The 23014-nt window shown below is 34.8% G+C and overlaps 1 protein-coding gene across 7 annotated transcripts in view; it reads right to left on the reverse strand.

Annotated features, from left to right (window-relative positions):
• Positions 1-23014, reverse strand: part of LOC120632507 (protein unc-13 homolog A) — a 64173-nt gene that overhangs the window by 2664 nt on the left and 38495 nt on the right. For all 7 annotated transcript variants that reach the window (XM_039902323.1, XM_039902325.1, XM_039902324.1 and 4 more), the window contains 16 exons: positions 11096-11274; positions 10324-10474; positions 9660-9818; positions 9169-9294; positions 8759-8926; positions 8166-8279; positions 7029-7196; positions 5804-6025; positions 5267-5433; positions 4875-5019; positions 4182-4313; positions 3238-3381; positions 1501-1720; positions 1014-1112; positions 774-936; positions 135-261 (listed from right to left, as the gene is read on the reverse strand). In XM_039902323.1, the coding sequence (XP_039758257.1) occupies positions 135-261; positions 774-936; positions 1014-1112; positions 1501-1720; positions 3238-3381; positions 4182-4313; positions 4875-5019; positions 5267-5433; positions 5804-6025; positions 7029-7196; positions 8166-8279; positions 8759-8926; positions 9169-9294; positions 9660-9818; positions 10324-10474; positions 11096-11274 (2484 nt within the window). The remainder of the gene's footprint in view (positions 1-134; positions 262-773; positions 937-1013; positions 1113-1500; positions 1721-3237; positions 3382-4181; positions 4314-4874; positions 5020-5266; positions 5434-5803; positions 6026-7028; positions 7197-8165; positions 8280-8758; positions 8927-9168; positions 9295-9659; positions 9819-10323; positions 10475-11095; positions 11275-23014) is intronic.

Here is a 23014-nt window from a genome sequence, read left to right on the forward strand (position 1 = left end):
TTTAATTTATAATATCGCAGTTGGTCTAGAAATATTTTTTTAAATCATCCTTTACACTAAAAAGTAATTAATAGATTGTTTACATTATAAGACGTGTTAGAAAAAATGTAGTATCGGTAGTAAACAAATTTCACCTGTTCAGCGATGTCAGCAAGGCGCATAACCGCTACGCCCACTAATCTGTCTTCTCTTGCGAAGCAGTAGTCCCGTACACAGACATGAAGTTCAAACAACTCTAGTTGTTCTGTTGCGCTCACCATACTGAAAATTACCAATGGTTTTAGTCAGAATTCATAATATCTTTGTAGGTGTAGTAGTCATGGAATAATTTCATTCATCATTATTATCATGTGAACCAATGGACGTCCAATGCTGGGAATAGGTATTTTGTTGGGATCTCCAAATACCACGGTCTGGCCCAGCTTGGGTCCATCGGCTCCATGAGACTCGCTTAGTGCCATCCGTCTACATCGTGGTTGGGCCACATCGCGGGCAAAATTGCGCTTACTGGTACGAGGTCACTATTCCAGCAACTTCGGACGCCAACGTCCTTCGGTGCTTCGTCCTATGTGCCCGGCCACTGCCACTTTGGCTTCGCTACGCTTTGAGCTATGACGGTAACTTTGGTTCTTCTACGGATCTCCTCTTTCCTGATTTTATCACGTAGATGTCCTCCAAGTAAGCTCTTGTGACCCTGAACATTCTTATGAGGCTCATAGTTAGTGACTGATAAGAATATTAGTTTGGATTAAAACTCTTTTTTTTTTACTTACAAATGGAAAGTCTCATTGAACTTGGGACTCCAGTTGTTACTCTTGGACTTAGTGGCAAACTTCCTTTTCTTGTCGGCGAGGTGCGGGCCAATCAAATTTACTTCAATGAACGGACGGAACATGCCGCTTGCGATCACCCACTTCAGGTCATTTGCAGCAACCACTGTTAAAAATAAACATTAAAATTGAACAATAATTTTGTAACATCGTACTTATCAACCAAAAAAAATTATGACTTACCTTTCACCGTGATCTTGTGTTCACCTGTGCCAGGATGTGTGAAAAGATCTACCTGGAGCGATACCTCTCCTACACTGCCTTCTTCCGCTACTGCTGCATCTGGAACAACATGATACGTTTTTGTAACAAAAATAACTTATTGTTCCCAATTATTTATAGCTTTACTCAATTCATCATCATCCCCCGCAGCAGATTAACGTGCCTCTAACGCTTCAAAGCATTTCACCACGCTGCTCCAATGCGGTTTGGTGGACTTTAACGACTGAATTACTACCAATAAGTGATAGTAATCGCGTCCGATAGCTTATAATGCTCTCGGCACGGGGCACGGGGCTTTTCATCCCCAATTTCTACCTCCGTGCTGGTACTGAATATTCTTTGATAAAAAACGAAACTCAGGACCTAGTGACCGTGTGTGACCGTGGTCATGGAACCAGTTAAGTTGATTCAGTCGAGTTTATTCAGCTACAAGTATTAAAAATCTCACCTTGATTTTGCTGACTGGTAACAAACGTTCTGATCAGCGTATCGGTGGTTTGTGTGTACAAACTCAGTGCATATCTCAAGGACTGAAGCTCAGGGCTTTTCTCTAAGAAAGTCTTTTTCAAGCCATTGCCACCCGCATGGAAGTATAATTTGATGGTATCTAGGGCTGCATCTAATACTGCGCATTGCTTTGGTGTGAGACTCTTTTCTGCTGATAAATGCTGTAAAAGAATTTATAAGTTTTTTTTTAATTTTACTTGTAAAGCAGACTCATGCACTATCATAATTTGACGGCCGATCGGCGCAGTTTGCAGCAACCCTGCTTTCTGAGCCCAGGGCCGTGGGTTCAATTCCCACAACTGAAAAATGTTTCTGTGATGAGCATGAATGTTTGTCAGTGCCTGGGTGTTTATATGTATATTCTAAGTATTTATGTATATTATCCATAAAAATATTCACCAGTCGTCTTAGTACCCATTACACAAGCTACGCTTACTTTGGGGCTAGATGGCGATGTATGTATTGTCGTATCAAAAATATAAAATATATATAAAAATATATAGTATTTCATTTCGCCTTAATATTTTGTACATTACAATGTCTTTGTAAAGTACCTACAATACGTACAGCTCATCTTACTCCGGATTAATGTAGCTTTGTATAGGCCACAACAAACGTTCTACGTTTATAGACAACATGACGTGCGCTGTCAGTTGTGTTTTGTTACTAATGAACAGCTACTCTATTGCTTTGATTTTAAATATAATTTTGTTTTGATAAATATTATTATTTTATTCTTATTATCCTATACCGGACTAACAGAAATTCAAGAAATCAAAAATAATGAATATTGGTCTCTCCGTTCTCAAGTTATAAATGGTGTAACTAACACGACTTTGTTTTATTTATATAAGATTGATACTAGCCTGTTCACTTAATTAAACCTTTATAAAATCTAAAACACCTTCGCAACCACCGCAGCGAGGCATAGCGCGTAAGATGCTGCCAGTGTTGTCCATTTGAATAGTTTTAAACGATAATGTTACATGGTGATAACAAAAAAAACACAGTTGACAGTTATTTAAAAAGAGCCAAAAGGTACAAAAATGACACTGCTATCAAGGTTTTCATATTTGCGCCTCTTAGCCTGCTCGCCACTGCGGCACTGGTAGCGGCTGCTCCCGACAGAAAAGTAAAGCTCTTTTGAATGAAACACTTAATTTAAGAAAAAGTTTTATTATATTCGATTCCCGGGCAATTTGCTTTTGGTTCAAATTGCAATTTGGGAATTTATAATTTCTGAATTTTCTCTGGGCTGGTCTGGTGAGAGGCTTTAGCCGTTGCTAGTAACCACCCTACCGACAAAGACGTGCCGCTAAGCGATTTAGTGTTCCGGTGCGATGTCGCGTAGAAACCGATTAAGAGTATGTGACCATACTCCCTAACAGGATATTAGACATAACAGGTGAGATTGTAGTCAGGGGCTAACTTTTAGTGGAATAAAGAAAAAATTATATTCGTGTGGAATGGTACCAAGAATGCGGGTTGCATTTCCGCACTAAATCGCTAAGCCGATTAATCTTCTGTTTGTTATTAATAAAAAGGATTTACGTTTATAACTTTTGGGTTTACGTAGGTGGTTTCAAGGCACGATGTAATATAAACAGAATTTCTATTTCAGATACATTAATCCGCGTTAACCCTCCGGTCAAATGGAAATTTTTGAATGGTGACTCACCTCTTTGGAAATATCCATGACTCCGGAAAGAGCGTGTTTGACATCCTGTTTACCAACCGTGCTCTTGAAAAGCTGCGTCATATCTTCAATCTTCGCGTTCGCTGCTAAATTCTTCGCATTGTTCGTGAGATTCTTGAGCATCATCTGATTAAATAAACGTAGCATGAATAAATTAATTTACTATCGCAATTTATTGTCCAAATGATACCATTAAATAACAAAGATAAATGCTGAGAAGTATTTACTTATAAATACTCAGGTATATATATTAAACTATTCAATAGTTATAAACCGGCCAAGTGCGAGTCTTACACGCACACTAAGGGTTCCGTACCAATATCCATAAAAAAAATTGTCTGTTATGATATTGTTTTCTTTATTCTGTTTTTTAGAATCCGACATGTCTATTATTATTGAATTTTTTTTTCAATCTTCGTTAATGTAGATATTGCATGATTTAAGAGTTTATAACACATAATATCTTGTCATTGCATTGTAATTTGTCGGATTACAAGGGACTCCTTTGCTAAAAACCCGGACTATGGGAGTTCTTAGTAGAATTCTTTAATCCGACCAATTCGACAATTCGACCCTGCCCTGCAAAACGATTGTCGGACTACCGTTGTCCACTGTAATCGGGCTTTACCCATTGGTTATGGAACCCTAAATAAAACTTATTTCTTGCAGCTCATCAATATCATCATGAGCGGCTTTCTCCTTAGTTTTGAGAGCGTCTTTCGAGGGCTCTCTGATAGCTAGCTTAGCCAATCTTGTAAGTGAATGTGCAACCGCATTAACTACATCGCATCACTTATACAATAAAGTTGTAATTATTATATCACCAGAAATAGAAGATGTAGATGGAGACATACACCAATATGGTTGAAAAAGGCTGAAGAAGAAGAAGGTGGTTTTAACAGCTTCTGTAATAAAAACTAGATTACCGTCTTATCAGTCATAGGAGGAAGCACCACAGTTTTTTCAAGTATCTTCATAACAATCTTCCATAATTCTTTCAGAAGCCTCTTTAGCACAGTCTTCTCGCAAGATTCGGCGTACATCGTGAGCGAACCATCCTGTGTTCGTACAAAAATTTAGTGTGAAATCAATCGTTTAATAGTTTATTACTATATAAACTAAAGAAATAATTAAATGGTTTGTTTTACTGTATTTTTAATTTGGTAGCCAGATAATGATTATCTATAGATTGACGGGTCAAGCAGTTGGCTGGTGTAGGTGGAAATTCATCGCCTAACAGAGCAACGCTTCGCAGGGTAAGCAAAACTTGTGTCCCGAGGTGTAGAAGCCTCATGTGCCAACAGTGCTTTTGGCGACAGCAATACTACTTTACGATGATAATTTTAGTAAGGATGTCTTTTTCGTTCTGCCAATCTGTAGCAATCATATGGTAAGGAACTGACTTCGAAGATACGGGTCTCCTAGTTTGTAAGTCAGGGCCAGAATGTGTATGTATGTGAATGAATACGCACTTTAATGAATTAAAGTATCACTTACACAATTAATGAATGAAGAAAAGAACGAATGAATGAATGTAAAATCGTGCCTAACATCTGTTCAACCTAAAATAAAGTAAGTAAAGTATTTTTTTATAGTGTCAATTGATAAATGAAACCAACCAAGATATCCATCAGCGGCCTCAGCACCTCATCTGCCTCATGGTGAGCAGGGGGTTGCGGTGCACCTGGTACCGCTGTCCCACCTCCCACCTTTTGTAGCAGTTCACCTAGCTCTTTCACACTTGCCGTGATCCTCGTTTCAAGGCTTCAAGAATTCAAAAACATCATTATAGTTCATCACAGTAACGTATTCCCACCATGCTCAACCACGAGTTTTATAGTACTTTTAACAACTCATTTCGATGGGCTAATGATTGGAAGTACATCTCGTACTCCAAAATAGCCAATTGATACGATAGGCGTTGATTCAAATTGTATTGTATAAAATAATTATTAACGCGGAGTCACTCGTCAGTTTAGTTAAGTGGGGGATATAATCTAGTACAACTTACCTGATAGCAAACATAGAAGCTAGCTCATCCAAAGTACTGTTCAGGCTAGCTTGGAGATCATTTAGAATATCAGCCGCGTCTCGCTCAAGCTTTGTTCCACCCATGGCCTCAAACATCTTTTCTAACTGTACTCTAAGTTGCTGTATATTGTTCATTAGAATGCAGGCCTATGAATAAAATGATTAATTAAATTAGTTATACCATTAAACATACCTAATATATAATTCTCGTTTTTTGTTGAAACCTTTATCCACATTAAAATTAATTGTACAGCAAAAAAAACCATTAACGTAAATAAATATTACAGTTATTTATTATTGGTTGCGTTAATGAATTAATGAATGAATGAACTTTTATAGCACACAAAATATTAAATAGAGAAATCTGCGTCATCGTGTTCTGTTTTTTGCGAGGTTTAAATTTAAGTCTGGGCTAAATCATTTATGGATGAGAAATTATTGCGCCCTAATTAAACTACAATTGTATTTGTTTGTCAAAGAAGTAAATATGGAATTGTTTACTTAAAAAAAGTCATACCACTCGTTCCTCCTTTAAATGCTCAGGAAATTCTTTCTTCACAATATCTGCGTACGCTACCAGAACTTTGACAATAGTCTTCGCAAATCTCTTCATATAACGCTTCCATATCTCCGGATCAGGACACTCCAGTTTGGATACCACATCGAAGCACTGAGTAAGTTGCGTGAACACATCCACCACTGAATTACTGAACAGGGCATGTTCACTTGACTTTTGTAACTGTAACAAAATCATTTAGTTAGTTGTTTCGGTTAAAGTTAGAATAAACACTAAGTGATAAGGTCACCTTTGGTTTGTGTTATTTCTAAGACTGTCAATTGTATATCTTAACACTAATATATGAACCCAATAAAGTAATTTTAATAAATAAAAGAATCCTTAATTTGCAGTGATCCCCGACAAGTCTGTACTATGTACAAGGTAAATTATATGTTTTTATATTTTTTATGGCAACCACTCATTAATTATCAAAAATACTAAACAATTTCACGAGATGTTGACTTTATAAAGGTTTTTTTCAATGACATAAGTGATTGAAAGTAGTGGTCACTTTTTTATAGCTACGAAACATTAACTGATAGTTAGCCATAGCCATTAGCCATAGATATGGATATTTCATGTTATATATGAATAGAGCAGTTGGCCATCATTTCCTCTGCGTTTTTTTAATCGGAACAGTAATAATTATAAAGCCTTACTTATGCCTTGCTATAAATTGTATGCCGATCAGTACTGGGGTAGAGACAAACATAGACAACGACGGGCACACTTTCACATTTATAATATTTATATGATATATTATGAAAATTAAGATTAATTAAGATTAATTTCCGCGAAAAGCAGGAGAATCTTTATGGTGTACTTTATAATTTTTGTACTCCATGCACGTTTCACTTCGAAACCAGAGCATCCTCAAGAGATGTTAAATTTACAATGAATTCATTGTAAAGCCAACATCTCATGAGGAATCACCATAAAGATTCTCCTGCTTTTCGCGAAGGATAGCAAATTAATCTTAATTTTCATAATATATCACGGAATTCCGCAAGGTAACGCCTGCTTCTACCAAATATATTTATATGGATTTAAACAATATTTTTTTCAATGAAAAGAACTGTGTTGTGAATTATATTTTACATCAAAAACTTAATATACTTACATACATTTGTCATTTTAATGCAAATTTAAAATTAGTTCGATTTTCTCTATAACTTTTACGTACCCCGTCCCTCTTATCTCTGTTGAAAGCACCATTGAGGTATTCCAAGGACACGTCATCGTTTTCATTGAGCCACTGCATGACGAAGGGTTCGAACCACGCCGGGTACTCTGGCACAGCACCACAGTAAGGAGGAACGTCTTTCACGTAGTTTGTATGAAGCCACTTGACCTGTAAAACCAGATAAGGTAAATAGTGAACAAAGAAACAGAGGCGTCAAGCAATATGAGTACATTGCCACCAACAGCAGCATTGATACTTGTTAATAAGATGGTAGCAATTCTTCTGGTGCTGTAAAAGTGCGTTCAAAGATTTTTGTTTAATTCCACCTAAGCTAGCTTTGGCAATGACCTAAAAAAAATTTAAACTATGCATGGACTAACTCGTTGGTATATACTGGTTATCATGTGTTTGGATTCGGGTCGGGTCGGGCCAAAAATGTACCAGCCTCGAGTTTGGAAATTGGCAGTGTTCAGCCTCGTGTCTTAGAGAGCACGTTAAGCTGTCGGTTGGCTCTAAAATCCTCTCTCCTGTGAGTTAGAGTAAGTTTGTGTACAACAGTGGGACGCGAATATCAATACTGGTAAGATATAAAAATCTTACTTCTAATGTATTCAAGAAAATGATAGAACTGAATGTTACATCATACTGAAATAGCCCAAGACCAAAAAAACATCTCCTTAAGTAAAAACGAGTTGTGCCGATCCCATTTGGCGTGTGATATAAAAGATGGAGTTCGAATTAATTTATTAATTTGTCAAAAAACTGTCTGAAAACTGGTCAAAAAAACCTCTCAAATTGGTCTATTGGGAGCTTTGTTAATTTTTATTTAGTATGTAAGCGAGATTTCCTCAAGCAATAACACTTTATTCTTCGAGTTCACCTTTATTTTATTCAAAAAAGCTGCACTCCTTAATGGTTCATTATAAGACTACCGGCATTAAGAGCACTTTAAATGCAAGTTTGCTCTGTACTAACAGGACAGATTAATGACTGTAGCTAATAGAAACATCGCGTGCGTCTTTTAATTCTTTTAAACGAAACATTTTCTTGAAATCTTTGAATTGTATTAATTACTATAAGAGCTTAGAAAGGAACTAGGGTATTTGGCGAAATTCAAAGCTATCGGTTGTACGTTACCCTGAAGTGTAAATTCATATAAGCGGAAGACTTGCAGAGCCGATGCTGTTCATGTTCTTCTAGCGCGTACTTCATGTCCACGGCGAATAACGACCACATTGTTGCAGCAGATAACTAAAATATAAACAACAAGTGCATAAAATAAGCCGTTTAATCCTTGGGACGGTATTCTTGCACATCATAATTGAATAAAATAGGTTTTATGGCCAAGTATACTTTTATTTTTACTTCGATAGCGATGAAATAGAGCATTTAATATTGTATGCATCCAAAACCTCGTTACGCTTTCAACATTTTCAACCTTTTAAGACTTTGGCTGAGGAAATATTTAGTTATTTTCTAATCCTAAGCGCAAAATCCAGTGAAAATGTTACCAAGTCTACTAAAACACCACGCAATTTTTATTCTAGTTTACCTGTAGTTTACTTCCCTCCCTTTTTTACACAAGAGCGTGGAAAGTTTGTTCGCCAATCCGCTTAATTTTAATCATGACATAGTTTATACTGATAAAAGATTTTCGCTTTCTGTTTGCTTATCTAAGTACTTATCGTCACCATGTAACTAGGTTTATTAATCTGAAAAGAATTATCTACCTGTCCAATATTTAACTCCTGCGGGAACTGGTTGAGGACGGGTGCGTAGCTGTTTCTATCCTCTTCTATCACAGACACAATAAGCGCTATCAATTTGTGCCAGAAGTCTACTGAATCGAGCTGCGGCCCGTGGTCTGATGGATCACGTTTTGCTTCATTGGGGTCCACCTATACACACATCTGTATTAATTTAGGGATTAAAATACAGTAGATCACGATAACGATTGAAAATGTTTATGTGTAATGTAAATAAATTTTTCGTGAATCTTGGTCAACTGTTTAAAGTAACCTGTAATTATTAATTCGAATTCTCAATAAACATTATTGTGTGGAGTGAATGGTATATGATTTCTTAAGAATATATTATGAGTGGTATTTGAATAAAACAATTTGTTTTACAATAGAGGTACCTGAAACTCTCTGTTGTAGAGCTCGTAACAGTTTTCAAATAGAAATTGATATGTGGATCTAAGGCAAGCTTTGACACAGTCTTTAACAACAGTACTGGCGCGGGGAGGGCTGCTGAGTTCTTGGACCTGAGAAATAAACATAAATTCTTTGAAATAAAAATATGATTAGGACTTATACAAAAACTTATACATTTATCTCTATTATAAAAAAGTATCCTCGTCTTTTATATCAATAACAATATTTAGAGGTCAATAAAGTGGTAGATTACTGTAAATCTTTAGTAAGACGAAGACCCGGGAACAGCTAGCTGTTGCCCAGGTTTCGTTTCTTACTTCGTTTGCGTTAATTACGGTTTTATACAATACTGCGGGAACTTTTACTTTTCCTGGGATAAAGAGTCTAGTTAATTGGTTGCTGAGTTAGGAAGGGCAAACAAAGAGTTTTTTAGTTTTCGATTAATTAAGTGTAGTAAACATTAACATCAAAATACCTTCATCCTAAAGAAAGTGATGCTGGTGAGCAGATCGACGGTAGACTTGAGGTCCATGAGTTTCTCAGCGCTTGATGCTGGGAAGTTGTTTCGGTACATCGAGAGATCGATTCGTAGTGAATTGTGCAGTTGATCGAGCAGTTTAACAAACTTTTCTTTCTGTAAAAATATATTTAATTTTTTTTTTGCTAAATGTTGGTTATTCTAGTAAGAAAAAACCCCATAGGTTTTCCTATAGTATCCCAATAGGTTTTAGGTCTATTTCCTGGTATTCTTAACCATTCATTTCATGGTCTTGTGTCGCTTATGTCCAAATACTTTCTCAAAAGCTATTGACACTTTCACTTGTAATTTTTTGGCTATATTAATACATAATTGTTCTATTAAGAAATTTTTTCTACGAATCACCTTTTAAACAAAAGTTATACGACAGTTACTCTGTTTCAATCTCTCTGTTTATCAACACATTATTGATAAAAAGTGAGATTTTAGGTAAGTTTTTACTTAAATAATATTGAATATAATATTATATTTACTCGCTATATTGCGGTACATACAAAAATATGGAAACAAGATTTATTATATTTTATAAAAAGCTAGTATTTTGGATTTCAAATATAATGACGAAAACAAATAACGTTATTTTTACGAAAATAATACTTACTCCAAAGTTTGAAGCAGCAAATCTGTCTGACGCGGAAACTGCGGAAGACGCAGTGGTGTGGGCATAGTAAGCGTTAATATTTGCCAATAGGGTAGACATGACAGCTGGCACACCCGCGCAAAGATACTTTGTAGAAAGACAGTGAAAATGCCTGGAATATAATATAAATAACGGTAAATCAAACGCTACATACCTACTCTCAGTCAGTGGCATTCACAGACTCAACCTACCCGAGGCATGCATTCTTTATTAAATATATAAAATAAAGAAATTCATCTTACAAAAACTTACAAAAATATTTGGACTCTTTTTTCAGATTATTTATGTAATAATTGGATACCTCGTGTTTGCACGAGGGAAATCGAAAAGTAATGTATCGTTAACAAATAAAATGAATCATTAAACTCTTTAGTCGAACCGTATTTTCCTCTATACAAAGATAATGTCGATTGGCGCAGTGGGCAGCGACAGGTACTTCTTGTCCTCAGGCAAGAAGTAGACCAAGAAAATGTTGCACAATCCTACTTCAAAAGGTTGACCAAAAATGCGTTTTCGTTAAAGAGATTCCTCCTACAGAACATGTTTGAGGTCGTCAATCGGCCATAAGCTTTAGGGAGCACGATAAACTCATTAAATTTTAAACTTCTTGACTTAAACAATAATACATTGCTCACCGATTCCCTTTCCGATTTCTCATAACTATTCTTTAACTTACAAGTAAAACTAGTTTCAGTACGACAGGATATTCCTAATAATGAAATTCTAAACTTACGTCATTGCTTGGTAGATAGCTTCGATGCCGTATCTCATGGCGAACTCGTCAACAATCTCCTCAGGGTTCTCATTGAAGTATATTTTCCAGGCATCATCGCCTCGCGCTGCTGGGAGTGTCACCGCACCGCCGTTTTCCTCGCAGAGGTAGTGAAACAGGTTCTCGTGGAGGCAAGTATACTGTGTGTGGAAAAATTAAGGTTTTATTCATCATATCAATCCATTAACGGCTGGCTGTAGTCTCCTACCACAGAGAGAAGGGGTTAGGCCGCGCCGTAGTCCAACACGCTGCCCTTGTGCGGATTGTAGACTTCACACACTTTTTAGAACATTAAGAATCTCTCAGGGATGCAGGTTTCCTTAAAATTCCTCACCGTAGAAGCAAGTGATAATTTAACTGTTTAAAACGCCTATAAAAATTTGAGTATCGTGCTGGGATTAATTCCCCCACACCACTAGGCTATCACCGCTTAACTATCCTTCGAAGGTTTTATTGAAAGCAACAAAAAGTGGAAACTTTCGGCAAAGTAGGCCGCAACGCTAAGCGAATTGTGGTACGGTACGATGCAAGTTAGACAATAGTTTCATATACTGAGTGAGCTTATATTATAAAAACTGTACTCATATCAACGAGGGTTCTTGTTTGAGTAACTTTGTCACGAATAGGTATGTATTTACTCGGCCAAAGAAACATAAGACTTCTACTATGATAAAGATATAGTACCTACAAGCTTAGAAGAATCATAATTAATTTATTGGCTAAGCTTGTGTTATATCTTCCAAGTTAAGTTGTGTTAGTTGTGTTATATCTTTCTTAGACCCGTTATGCTACATTAATAAGATTTGGTAGGCTTTGGAAAATAAACTATTTGTTTGTGGCTGATGGAATTATTGTTATGTAAAATCATAGATTATATTTAAACTTTACGTGCCTCATTGTCACATAACCTAAAAGCTAAGGCCACTCTTTACAAAGTCCTATTTAATTCCAAAAGTTTTGGCGGAATCAGTCAGTCTTTACAGAGGTAAACTCGCAGCCGGATAACGTACCACTGCTAGGCACAGACTCATTCTAAGTATAGACACAACATGCTGCTTTAAGGCGGGTTGGTGGGTTTTAAAGATTAGTAAAACATGATAGTGATATAACCGGAAAAGATGGCTAAATGTGCTTATCGAGGCACGCAGGTTGACACTGACACTGACACTTATTTCTTAACTTCGCGGTGGTACTAGAAGTTCAAATTCAAATTCAAAATTTTTTTATTCATGTAGGCCTATCACAGGCACTTAAGAAGCATTCATACATAAATGTTTACATAATTGTAAGGGGATGGTGACAACTTCGTTCGCCAACTTAAACCTAAAGCTACGAGGGTTCCAAACGCGCCCTGGTCTAAGAAGAGCCCACAACAATTTTGTTATCACCATCTCACAGTAAATTTATATTCAGCTATGAAGCCAGAGCAATTCACACCCAAGCTTTTTTATCGTTTACGTAATCCTTAATATTATAATAGTTAATATTTTTCTAAGCTTACGTTTTATATAAACTTTGAACTTATTGAGAGACATCTCAAAGATTTCATTTGGTAATTTGTTATAAAATAATATATAATTGCCCTTGAATGAATTTACAATTTTGTGTAGCCTAGTAAACTGCACAACGAGTTTATTTTTGCTTCTTATATTTATATTGTTACAGTCCATTTTCTTTTTAAATTTTGTTATATTTTTATGGACATAAATTAAATTTTCATATATGTACTGACTATGCAAAACTGCTGACTGTTCTTTAACAGAAACCCTAATACCTTTCTTTTTTTGCCGACCCGACCGACAAATCTAACCCTAGACCAACGGAGCAGTTGGTCAAAACCAGCCTAGATACTAGCAAACAGATAAACAAACGAGATCTCTTGTAACGTTTCTTATAGCATTTTATGTACATAAATAGAATAACTTTACTGCAATAAAAAGCAAAGAAGCAATAAAAAAATATATATTCGTAGTCATTTGCACCTGAAATTTAAGCAATTTATATTCCATGTGAATGTAAATAAAATAGTTAATAGACGTAGGTAACTGTCAATAAAGTGTTACGTAACCATAACACGTTTTATTACATTGTTCCGAGTCCGAAATTCCTAGGAGACGAATGTAGGTACTTTAATCGGATCCGCAGTAACACTTTTTTTTATCTATATTTCAATAAAAATATTGAAGCAAATTCATATGGGAAATCAAATAGCAGTGCCAAAACAAATTGAATTTACTTGAGTTTGACCCGTGAAAAAAGTTGATTAATATGCTAGAACCGAAGTTTTATTCATATTATAATAATATTATACAGATGATTGATTGTTATAGGAATGTATTTTGAAGCAACTATAATATATAACTATTGACCTTTGAACTACCGCACCAACGCTACAGTAAAAAAATAATTACAGTTATTGTCAAGTTGTTTCATAGTTATTATCAAGTTAAAACTGTATTTTATTCGCGACGAGGACATGAATCTAAAACTCACAGCCACGTTGTAAAAACTTCATCGAGGCAGATATGACTCTCACATTAATCATACATTTTGGGAGAAACTAGCGATCGACAGGCGTAGATGAAGTAGTTGCGTAGTGGAAAGGTGTAGAAGCCATGATATCGCATTTAGATGTCCTTGCACTGAGGAGAGTGACGAGATAGGTCAGTGTCGAAACAGCGTCAGTGATCGGCAGTTTTTCCTGTAGCAAATGTGGATGAAATGTCGCTCACGAATTGGTCTGTACCAAAGAAAATGCGTTTGAGACAGTGTTAAATGTTATAGCATAGCCATCAAGGCATGATGTCCTAGTTGTATCCTAAATCTTTTACACAACATTGTTTTGTGCTGTGAGTTTATTTATTTCAATGTTAAAGTACGTTAGTTAAGTTTAAAGTTGTTCAAAGCAATCGCTTCAAAGTAAACCATTCAGTCAAAAATACTTATTCCTGTATTTTTTTTAAACTGAATTCCAAAAGGTTAGTACCTGCCCATCATTCGCTTATTGTAAGGGAAGGTCCAACAACATAACAACAAAGTAAAGCTGATTCAAAACCCAATTATCCGCTAACTGGTGTCAGTTCACGTGTGCATGATTAGATTAACAACGTTGCGGCAAAGCGATGAGGAAGCAAGAATTTCTAGCCATTTTGTTTCGCTGAACCGAGCTTTGTTATTGTATGTGATACTGCGACATTTTGTAGTGACATTTCCTTTGTAATAGAAATAATATCACAAAATGTAGAGTCATGATTGTTAATGTCATGACTCTTTATATTTTAAACCTTTTGACTCAAATGTTTTTATTTATTAGTTTGCTTCAGAAAAAAATGACAATATTTAAAATAATATTTCTAAATATAGTGTGTTAGTTTGTTTTAAAACGTTTCTTACGATCCGTGTTTGTATTAAATGAATCTATCAAAAAAAAAATTAAAAAAAATACTTTTGTTCCTATTGTGGTCAGTTAAAGTGGAAATAGTACTCGTAACTCTTTAAACTTAGAAACATAAATATCAAAGCTATTTGCAGCAACTACAAAGTGTATTTTTATATTTAAGGCTTGACGTCTGAATAATTCTTGTCAATATTTATCACATTCAAAAGGATCTAGCTAGAGCATCCTGGAGATACACAAATAAACTTCTATACAAGAATATAGTTGTCTATACAGGATAAAATATCTTGCTTTGAATTGTTGATGTGTTGATGCATCGTGGAGTTAGATTATTTCTCTATCAGAGTATACACGTTTTATGGAAAATTACGAATATATTCTGTCGAATAAGACAGAATTTTCATAAAGAATTTATCGTATTTTACAACGGATCGGAGTATATTTGTCAAGAAGTTTTCAGCACAAGCCCGGAAATAAGAAAATTGGTGGCGTGCACAGGAATTTGGAACAGGGTAAGCATAAAGAAGTAAAATTGCCAGTTATATGAAAATGTTAGGGTATGCAGTGCTTTTGTGTTTGAAGTGCACGCCACTGGTTCAAACCCGTGCCTCGGAGAGTACGTAAAGCTATCTGTCCCGGTAATTACCACTGACACGTTGTACGAGTAGCGTGGTAGGACAATGAGGTACATGATGGACACAGAGCGACACTTTATAGGACATGTACATTGCATGCTCTGCGAGGTGTTGCACTATCAAATAAGCATCAAAACGCATTCCACTTTAGCAGTGTTTCTCGAACAGGCGGTTAGTCATGTCATTTCATTTACAGTTGAAAGTAATTATTTTTTACCATAAAATAGGGATTTTTAAGCTAGCGACTTTTCGCGGGTGTGAAGTGAGCCGTTTTGATTGTTTTTGAACACAATGCATGCAATAATGGCTGAATGAGGGTTCTGTATGTTTATAATTTTGTGGCTCTATTTTTAGTATATGTTTTTCCACTTAAGATCAGGATCTGCTTATTAATATAGACAAAAAGTGCGTTATCATGCAACCAAGGTCGATACGGGCTCCGATTCGTATTTAATGGCTACGACGAGAATACGCTTACTCGTACACGCGTCAACTATACAATTGATGTGATAGATCCGTTCTGACCTAGCATACGCTGCGAATAATATCGATGTCCTCGTTTCAGACAGCTGTCCTAGCAGCGTGCCGAACATTTTGACATATTAGTCGGATTCAGGGCAAAGTTCGGCTTATTGTTCTCAACATAGTAACTTTGTACCGCAGAATAAATTATAATACCAATTTAGAACTTTCTAAGTAGAACTTTAGAAACGAGATGTCATTAAAATTTAATAGAATATAAATCATTTATAAAGTCACATATTTTTTTATTAAACGTGCTTAAGTGTAATTTCAGTTGTGTTGTAAAACGCAGTAATGTGATTATGTCTCTTTGAAAATTAATTATAACAGAACAAATAAAAAACTTATTCAAAATTCTTAAATTTTAAATTTTTGGATACATTTTTATTTTAATTTTTAATTTTAAAAAAACGAGCACACAGCAGGGTTACGATTAAAATTACCGAATTTCCTAATAAATAAATAATTAATGTATAATTTCAAAACTGAAAAATAACAACTGCTGAGTTAAATATCGGCTTCTTATGGATGGAATGTTCCACACTTATTCTAGAGACATAAACAGATAATGATGAGACTTGGCGGTTGATAAAGATAGGCCTAGTTGTAAGAAATATTATTATTATATTAAATAATATTCTGCCGTGTTGCAGATCAGAATACAGTTGTGACCGGAGTGGTGACGACTGTATGTGTCTCTTCGACATTCGCCTTGCGAGACGACTACGAGAATATAACGAAGATCGGGCAGCAGCCTCTATGCTACTACTATCCTCTACTGCGATCACCAACCTGTCTGCCCAAACCCTTCTTTTTTTTTTTTGGATTGGCCTTTAGTCCAGCAGTGGACTGTTAAAGGCCGTTATGAAGAAATAATGTTACTTAGAAAGTCCAACATACAAGTCTAAAGAGATAAGAGCAGCGGATACCATGCCTATAACGCCGATTGAAGGCCGATTGGCGCAGTTTGCAGCGACCCTGCTTTCTAAGCCTAAGGCAGTGGGTTCGATTCCCACTACTGGAAAATGTTTGTGTGATGTTTTTCAGTGTCTGGATGTTTATATGTATATTCTAAGTATTTATGTGTATTATTCTATATTTATTTATAAGTGAACAGTGGGACGGGTTTTTTGAACATAGAAGTACCCATTTTTTTTTGTAACATTATATGTTTCTATACTACTATTTTAAAACAAATGAATTTTTATTTTGACTTCGAATTAAAATAACAATTGCATAGGAAAAAATAGTAACCCCATGCCACATTTCGCGAGTGAATGCAGGAATGAATGAACTTTCTTTGTTACTGGGGCTAAATGATGGAAATGAGTCCGCACTTAGGTATTTGCATTGTTAATATTCTTTTGATGTCGGGCGGAGAGTAGGAGGTCAAGCTGAGACTCGTATCATAATTTACCGTAAGGGTTTTTAAACGTCAACAAGTATTTTCTAACAGCTACGCTAGTTTTAAAATTTAATCAAGCGCGAGCCATTAAACTCCGGAACGTAACGCAGGCGTAAAATGTAATAAGCTACTTCGAGATTAAATGAAACTGTTGTGATAATCCGCAAACAAGTAGGTACGTTATTAATTTTAGGTTTTACAGATGTTTCGTCAAAAGAACATGTTTTTAGGCAAATATTGTTATATGGAATTAACTTAGCAACACAACAAGATGTGTTGGTTTAGTGGTGATCACGTTTGATTGCAGATCACAAGGTCCTGATTTCGATCCCGGGTCAGGCTCATGACTTTTTAGTATAGACTTTTTCTTTCAAAAAATTCTTAGTCGTAGCCCAGAGTTTTGACATAGGCGGTGATTCACAGCTGTGCCTTGGACAGCGTGTCTACGCCTTACCCCTTTCTGGTTGTGTCGGAGCTCAGAAAGTGAGATAACAGAGAATGCACCTGTATTCGCGCACACATTGGAGCACCATAATATTACCAGCGTTTTGGAAAATCTTATCTAAGGATCACTGACCCAAAATCGGCTAGGGAAGAACTAATTAAAGAGAACACCAACTGGTCCGACCGTCCGTCCGTAATAATTGTTAACTCCAAGATTTCTCAGAAACTTATGCGGAATTCTAAGGTTAATGGCACTATACTATATTACTGCAATCAATCAATGTTCTAATTGAATGTAATAAAAAGATGCAGCAAAGCGTTTATCAGAAAAAATAATAAGAAGTCCCATTCACTGACTCCAATAAAACCCTTTTGAGTGACCTATAATCTTAAATAGTTTGGTAAGAAGACCTAACGGGTCGTTAAAAAGTATATTTTTTATTTGCGAAACCTATTTCTATGAGCGAATAATAATATACATATTCGTAAAGTAAAGTACATATCACTGTAAGAAATCATGGGCCGTATGCTTATAAAAGTATCTCTTATAATCAAACTAAAAATAGCAGTGACATAAACAAGTAATAAAAAGTATATTGTTTACCAATTTTTGCAGTGTTACCACAATGTGTTCGACCATTTAACCAAATTGCATTAATGTTATTAATAAATAGGACTTTAATGTACTTTATATTAACGCTGCGTGCATTGTAATCATTTTCTTTCTTTTTACACTACCAAATGTAGCCCTAAATTGGAGTTCGAGGGATAAAAATCGATCCAACTTTTGATACTCATCTTAGCAATTATACTCTGTGATGATGTGAGGTGCTTTTAGAAGACACATATCTTCGGATGTGGGACCCATCATCGTCATCATTAAAAATCCATTACCGGCCCGTTACTTGGTCATGGATCTCCTGAAGGAGTGAGAAGGGTTTAAGGCGTAGTAGGCCACGCTGGCCAAGTGCAGATTGGTGGACTTATTACACTTTTGAGAAAATTCTGGAGTACTGTCAAATATGCTGAATTACTCACGATGTTTTAATGATTAAGCAAGTGATAACAATTAACTGCTTAAAATGCACTTAAATTAGACAAGTTAGGAGTTCAAGGTCCTCCCAAAGTGAAGCGGAAGCCCTAAACACCAGGCCAGTAAGACCTGTTATCTATAAATTCAAAAGTGACTTTGATGGTTATCTTTTAGATGGTCAGCATAACTTGGAAAGGGATACAGTTTAATTGGTTACTATACGTGGGCTAAGCCGCGGGCAAATCTAGTTTCATAAAAGTGGTAGTGACTCCACTCAAGCTGTTTTACCTAGTTACTCTGTCCATTACATCGTAAGTACGCAATTCCATTACTCTTATCAAGCACTCCCAGACATCTCAGGCCACGCTTGCTTAGCTGTTTACTTTATAACTAACGAATTTTGGAGTAACGTCAATGTTATGGAAATTTCCCTTAACGATGCTGGCCTAAGTAAATAGTCTTTATATACACCCCGGGTTTTGTTTTAGCGTAGAAGAGTTTATTTGATAGATTGACTAAATACCGCGACTTCGCCAGCGTTTTTCTGGAATCTAACGGGAACGATTTATTTTTCCAGGCTAAGAAGGATGATGCAAAGATATTTTTTTTTTTATCAAATCCAAAAATTTCAAAATTCAAGTTTTTTATCACAAGGGGGCTAGTTTATAAGTATTTTTGAAACGTCTGTTTGTAGTAACTAGGCAAAGTATGTAGAAGAAAATCAGCAGATTGTGCGATTTCAACATCATTTTACATTTTACAATCTTTATAATTTTTCTATCTAGATAATATTTTCCGCTCCGCTAAATATGTATATTAATGATCTATTTTATAGATCTATTTTATAGATCATTAATATACATTATAGATAGATAGATGATAGATAGATTTATTGTTTGTGTTTTAACACATAATTAATACTTATGCATTGGTAGGTCCAAAATTACCGTAGGAATTATTTATTATAAAAGCATATACTCAATCCCACTAATGACTTCTGTACCTTTGACAGACTAGATAGATAGATGATAGATGTTACTAACATCCGTCCATTTCGAGTAAGTCAGTTGTTTATATTCACTTTTGGTTTATAGAGAGCTCTATTAATATGATCTAAAAAAAATAAGAGCATTGTTCCTTCGAGAACGGACCGCAGTACTTTTCCGGGATTAAAATTATCCTGTACGTCTCCAGGATGCAAGCTCAGCAAATCTTTGCGCCAAATTTTGTAATATCAATATATGTTTTGCACATACTTTTATGTATTATTTTTTATCTTGTAACGATGCCAATGTGATGCCAATGCCAATTTCGTATGTTCCTACAGTATTTGTAACACATTGTTTGTACAATCATAAAACGACATATTATAAAATAAAACTCCGCAATGGGAGCACCTCAAGAGTGACGATTCCAAATAATCAAATAATTTCCAAAATAGGTAAATATTAATTGGCAAAGAAATCGTTGAATATTCATAAAATATGGATACATAAAGAGTTTAAAACTATGGTTTGCCACGTTAAAATATTTCTAATAATGAAAGTTTAAAGTAATACTTATAATTAATTGGTTAGTATATTTTTTCTTCTTCTTCTAATTCTTACAAAAGTAGAGCAGTCTTTTAATTTTGCTTATACACTGGTGCAATATAGAATGCGTTTACACGTAGACTCGAGCCACTGTTGAATCCTTCTATAATTTCGGTTACCCTTAGGTTTATATTATATTAGTGTAGGAAAATTGCGTTCGTTATACGTTACGAATAGCAAACAACTATTTCGTTTTAAAAACCGTATCGCAAATGATAAAAGTAAAAAGTTCGAGTTGAATTTATAGAGCAAAAATTTCGTGTATTCGTTATTGTAAATTGGTTAAATATTTTTCACGTAGAGATTTTCCAATGAAACCCGATTTTCGGTTGATAGAATTTTGTTGAAATATTTCAATGAAACGTTAAATTAAACAATTTTCACTTGTTAAATTTAACACCGCGTGTATTATAATGGATCAATAGATTAAACGACATAAATAATAATATTATATACAAATAAAGAACATTAAAGCGTCTACGTTTAAAATAACTGTATATTTTCAAGTTCATATAAATTTTCGAACAGTAACTTAACCCAAGCAAATGTTTTTATAATTTTTTAATCTTTCCTAAAGGTATTCGAAGTATCTAACTTAATTATTAATAAAATTCGATGTTTATCGTTGTAAGAAAAGGGAATAAATTTATTAAACTTAAGAATTTTGAGCTTCATCATAAGGGAAAATGTCACATAAACGTACCGTTAAAGGCTTTCAGAATGCTAATTACCGTTAATTTGTTTTTACCTAAAAAAAGGAGCCTAGGTAATTAGAACACTCCGCGTTTCCAAGTTATTTGTGCCAAAGCGACAATTTAAAAGGAGTTTTCCCTTTGGCAATTATTCCCGTTCTAGAATAATATAAATTAACAGTTTGTGTACTTAAATTAGGTACTTTGCGAGTGTTTCACTACTTGCACGAATATCGCAGGAATTAAATAAATAACAATAAATAATAAATATACTACGACAATACATACATCGCCATCTAGCCCCAAATTATGCGTAGCTTGTGTTATGGGTACTGAGATAGCTAATGAATATTTTGATGAATATAATACACATAAATACTTATACAGATAATGGGTGTTTATCTGAAAAACATTCATGTTCATCACACAAACATTTTTCCAGTTGTGGGAATCGAACCCACGGCCTTGGACGCAGAAAGCTACTGCCACTGCCCACTAAGCCAACCGGCTGCCAAAATTAAAAAATTAAATTTAAGTTGAATGTTTTTCATATTTTATTAAGTTTCTTATTAAAATTATCATTGTCAAGACGTTATGTAGTATCGTAATTTTTAGCTGTATAATTCTCCTATACCTAACTTTTGAGTGAAGAGTTTTGGCTTATGATGATAAACAAATATATTCGAATCTTCTTACTCTAAAGTTAACTACTTGAATTATTTGCAATGTCATATTTTCAGTATTCAAACACTATTCAATATAACCAGCTAGTTTAGGCAAATTATTGACTGATATGTTTAGAAAGTACACACACAAGGCTTGTTGATAAGATATATAAATCATCGTAAGTTTTTTACAGGCCCAGCACAAAGCACGGATCTTCTCTAACAATGAAAAGGAGTTAGGCAGCAATCCACCACACCGGCCAAGGTCGAATTAATATACTTCACACGCCTTTTGGAAACATTTTCGAGAACTCTTAGGCAAAAACTATTAATGTAACTGAAATTTGGAATGGAGTTAGGATTACTTTATAGGCTATTTTTATCACGGAAAAATGTACGGCTCCCGTGAAATTTATACATAGTCAGATAAAACGCTCTCAAAAGCATTCCACAACTTTTTGCTAGGCTACTTTTAAGAGAATTAGTTTACAAAGTTTTATAAAAAAATATTTGGTGATAAATACAATAGGTGTAATTGGGGTTTATGTTTTAAAAAAAATAAGATTATTGATAAATCACACAGTCGTTCACAAGTTCATCGATATACATGTAAATGTAATATTAAGTCATTATAATTATTGAGGGTTGACAATTGTTTTTAAAGGTTGCTTTTGTATTAACAATGAAACAGGTGTTACTTTTTATTATATATTTTAAATTCTAATTTAAAGTTTTTATTTTATATTAATTATACTTTATTATGTATGTACTGATATTTCGATGGGTTTATATAATTTACTATTTTCAATAGAAAACATAGTATAGAAGCTAAAACATTTGCAACAATTTAATAAAGCTTTTAAATTGATAACCGCAAAAGATCTAACAAGATATGTTCTAGAGTTTGAAAAGAAAGAACTTCATGAAGTACCTCTTAAGATGTGAACCTGTATCGTAAAGATCATATAGTGAAAAGGTCGGTCGCAGGCTTACGAAATGTCGATTTTGTTATTTAGTGATGTGTTTGAAACTTTCTATCAAAAATATTTTGCATGTAATAATATTATATGCCCACATAATAATGTTGTTGCCCGCTTTCTTCTTCCTTGTTTATAAAGTTTTTTTATGAATCCCGTGGGAGCTGTTTGATTTAACTTTTTAACTGGGATGAAAAGTAGCCTAGTTACGTAGAAATATATAAAGTTTATTTACGTTACGTTATGAGAGAGAATGAGAGAGAGAGTGATCCGTGATTTTGAAATAATTTTTGCCTTTGCCTTTTACAAAACTCTCACAATTATTTTAAGGTATTGAATTATGGAGGTCAGAAAGTTTATTTAAAAAAAGTAATCTTCAAACCTGGAGCCTTCAAGTCAGAAGATAGGTTTCTTTTATATTCCTAGATATCGTCAAAAAAGATTTTAGAAAAATCCACCCCTAAAAATTTCAAATGTGGATCGCGTGAAAATTCGTAACTAAAATTTTCATTGACTGC

The sequence above is a fragment of the Pararge aegeria genome, chromosome 20, assembly GCF_905163445.1.
Source record: "Pararge aegeria chromosome 20, ilParAegt1.1, whole genome shotgun sequence".
In the NCBI taxonomy this organism is placed as follows: domain Eukaryota; kingdom Metazoa; phylum Arthropoda; class Insecta; order Lepidoptera; family Nymphalidae; genus Pararge; species Pararge aegeria.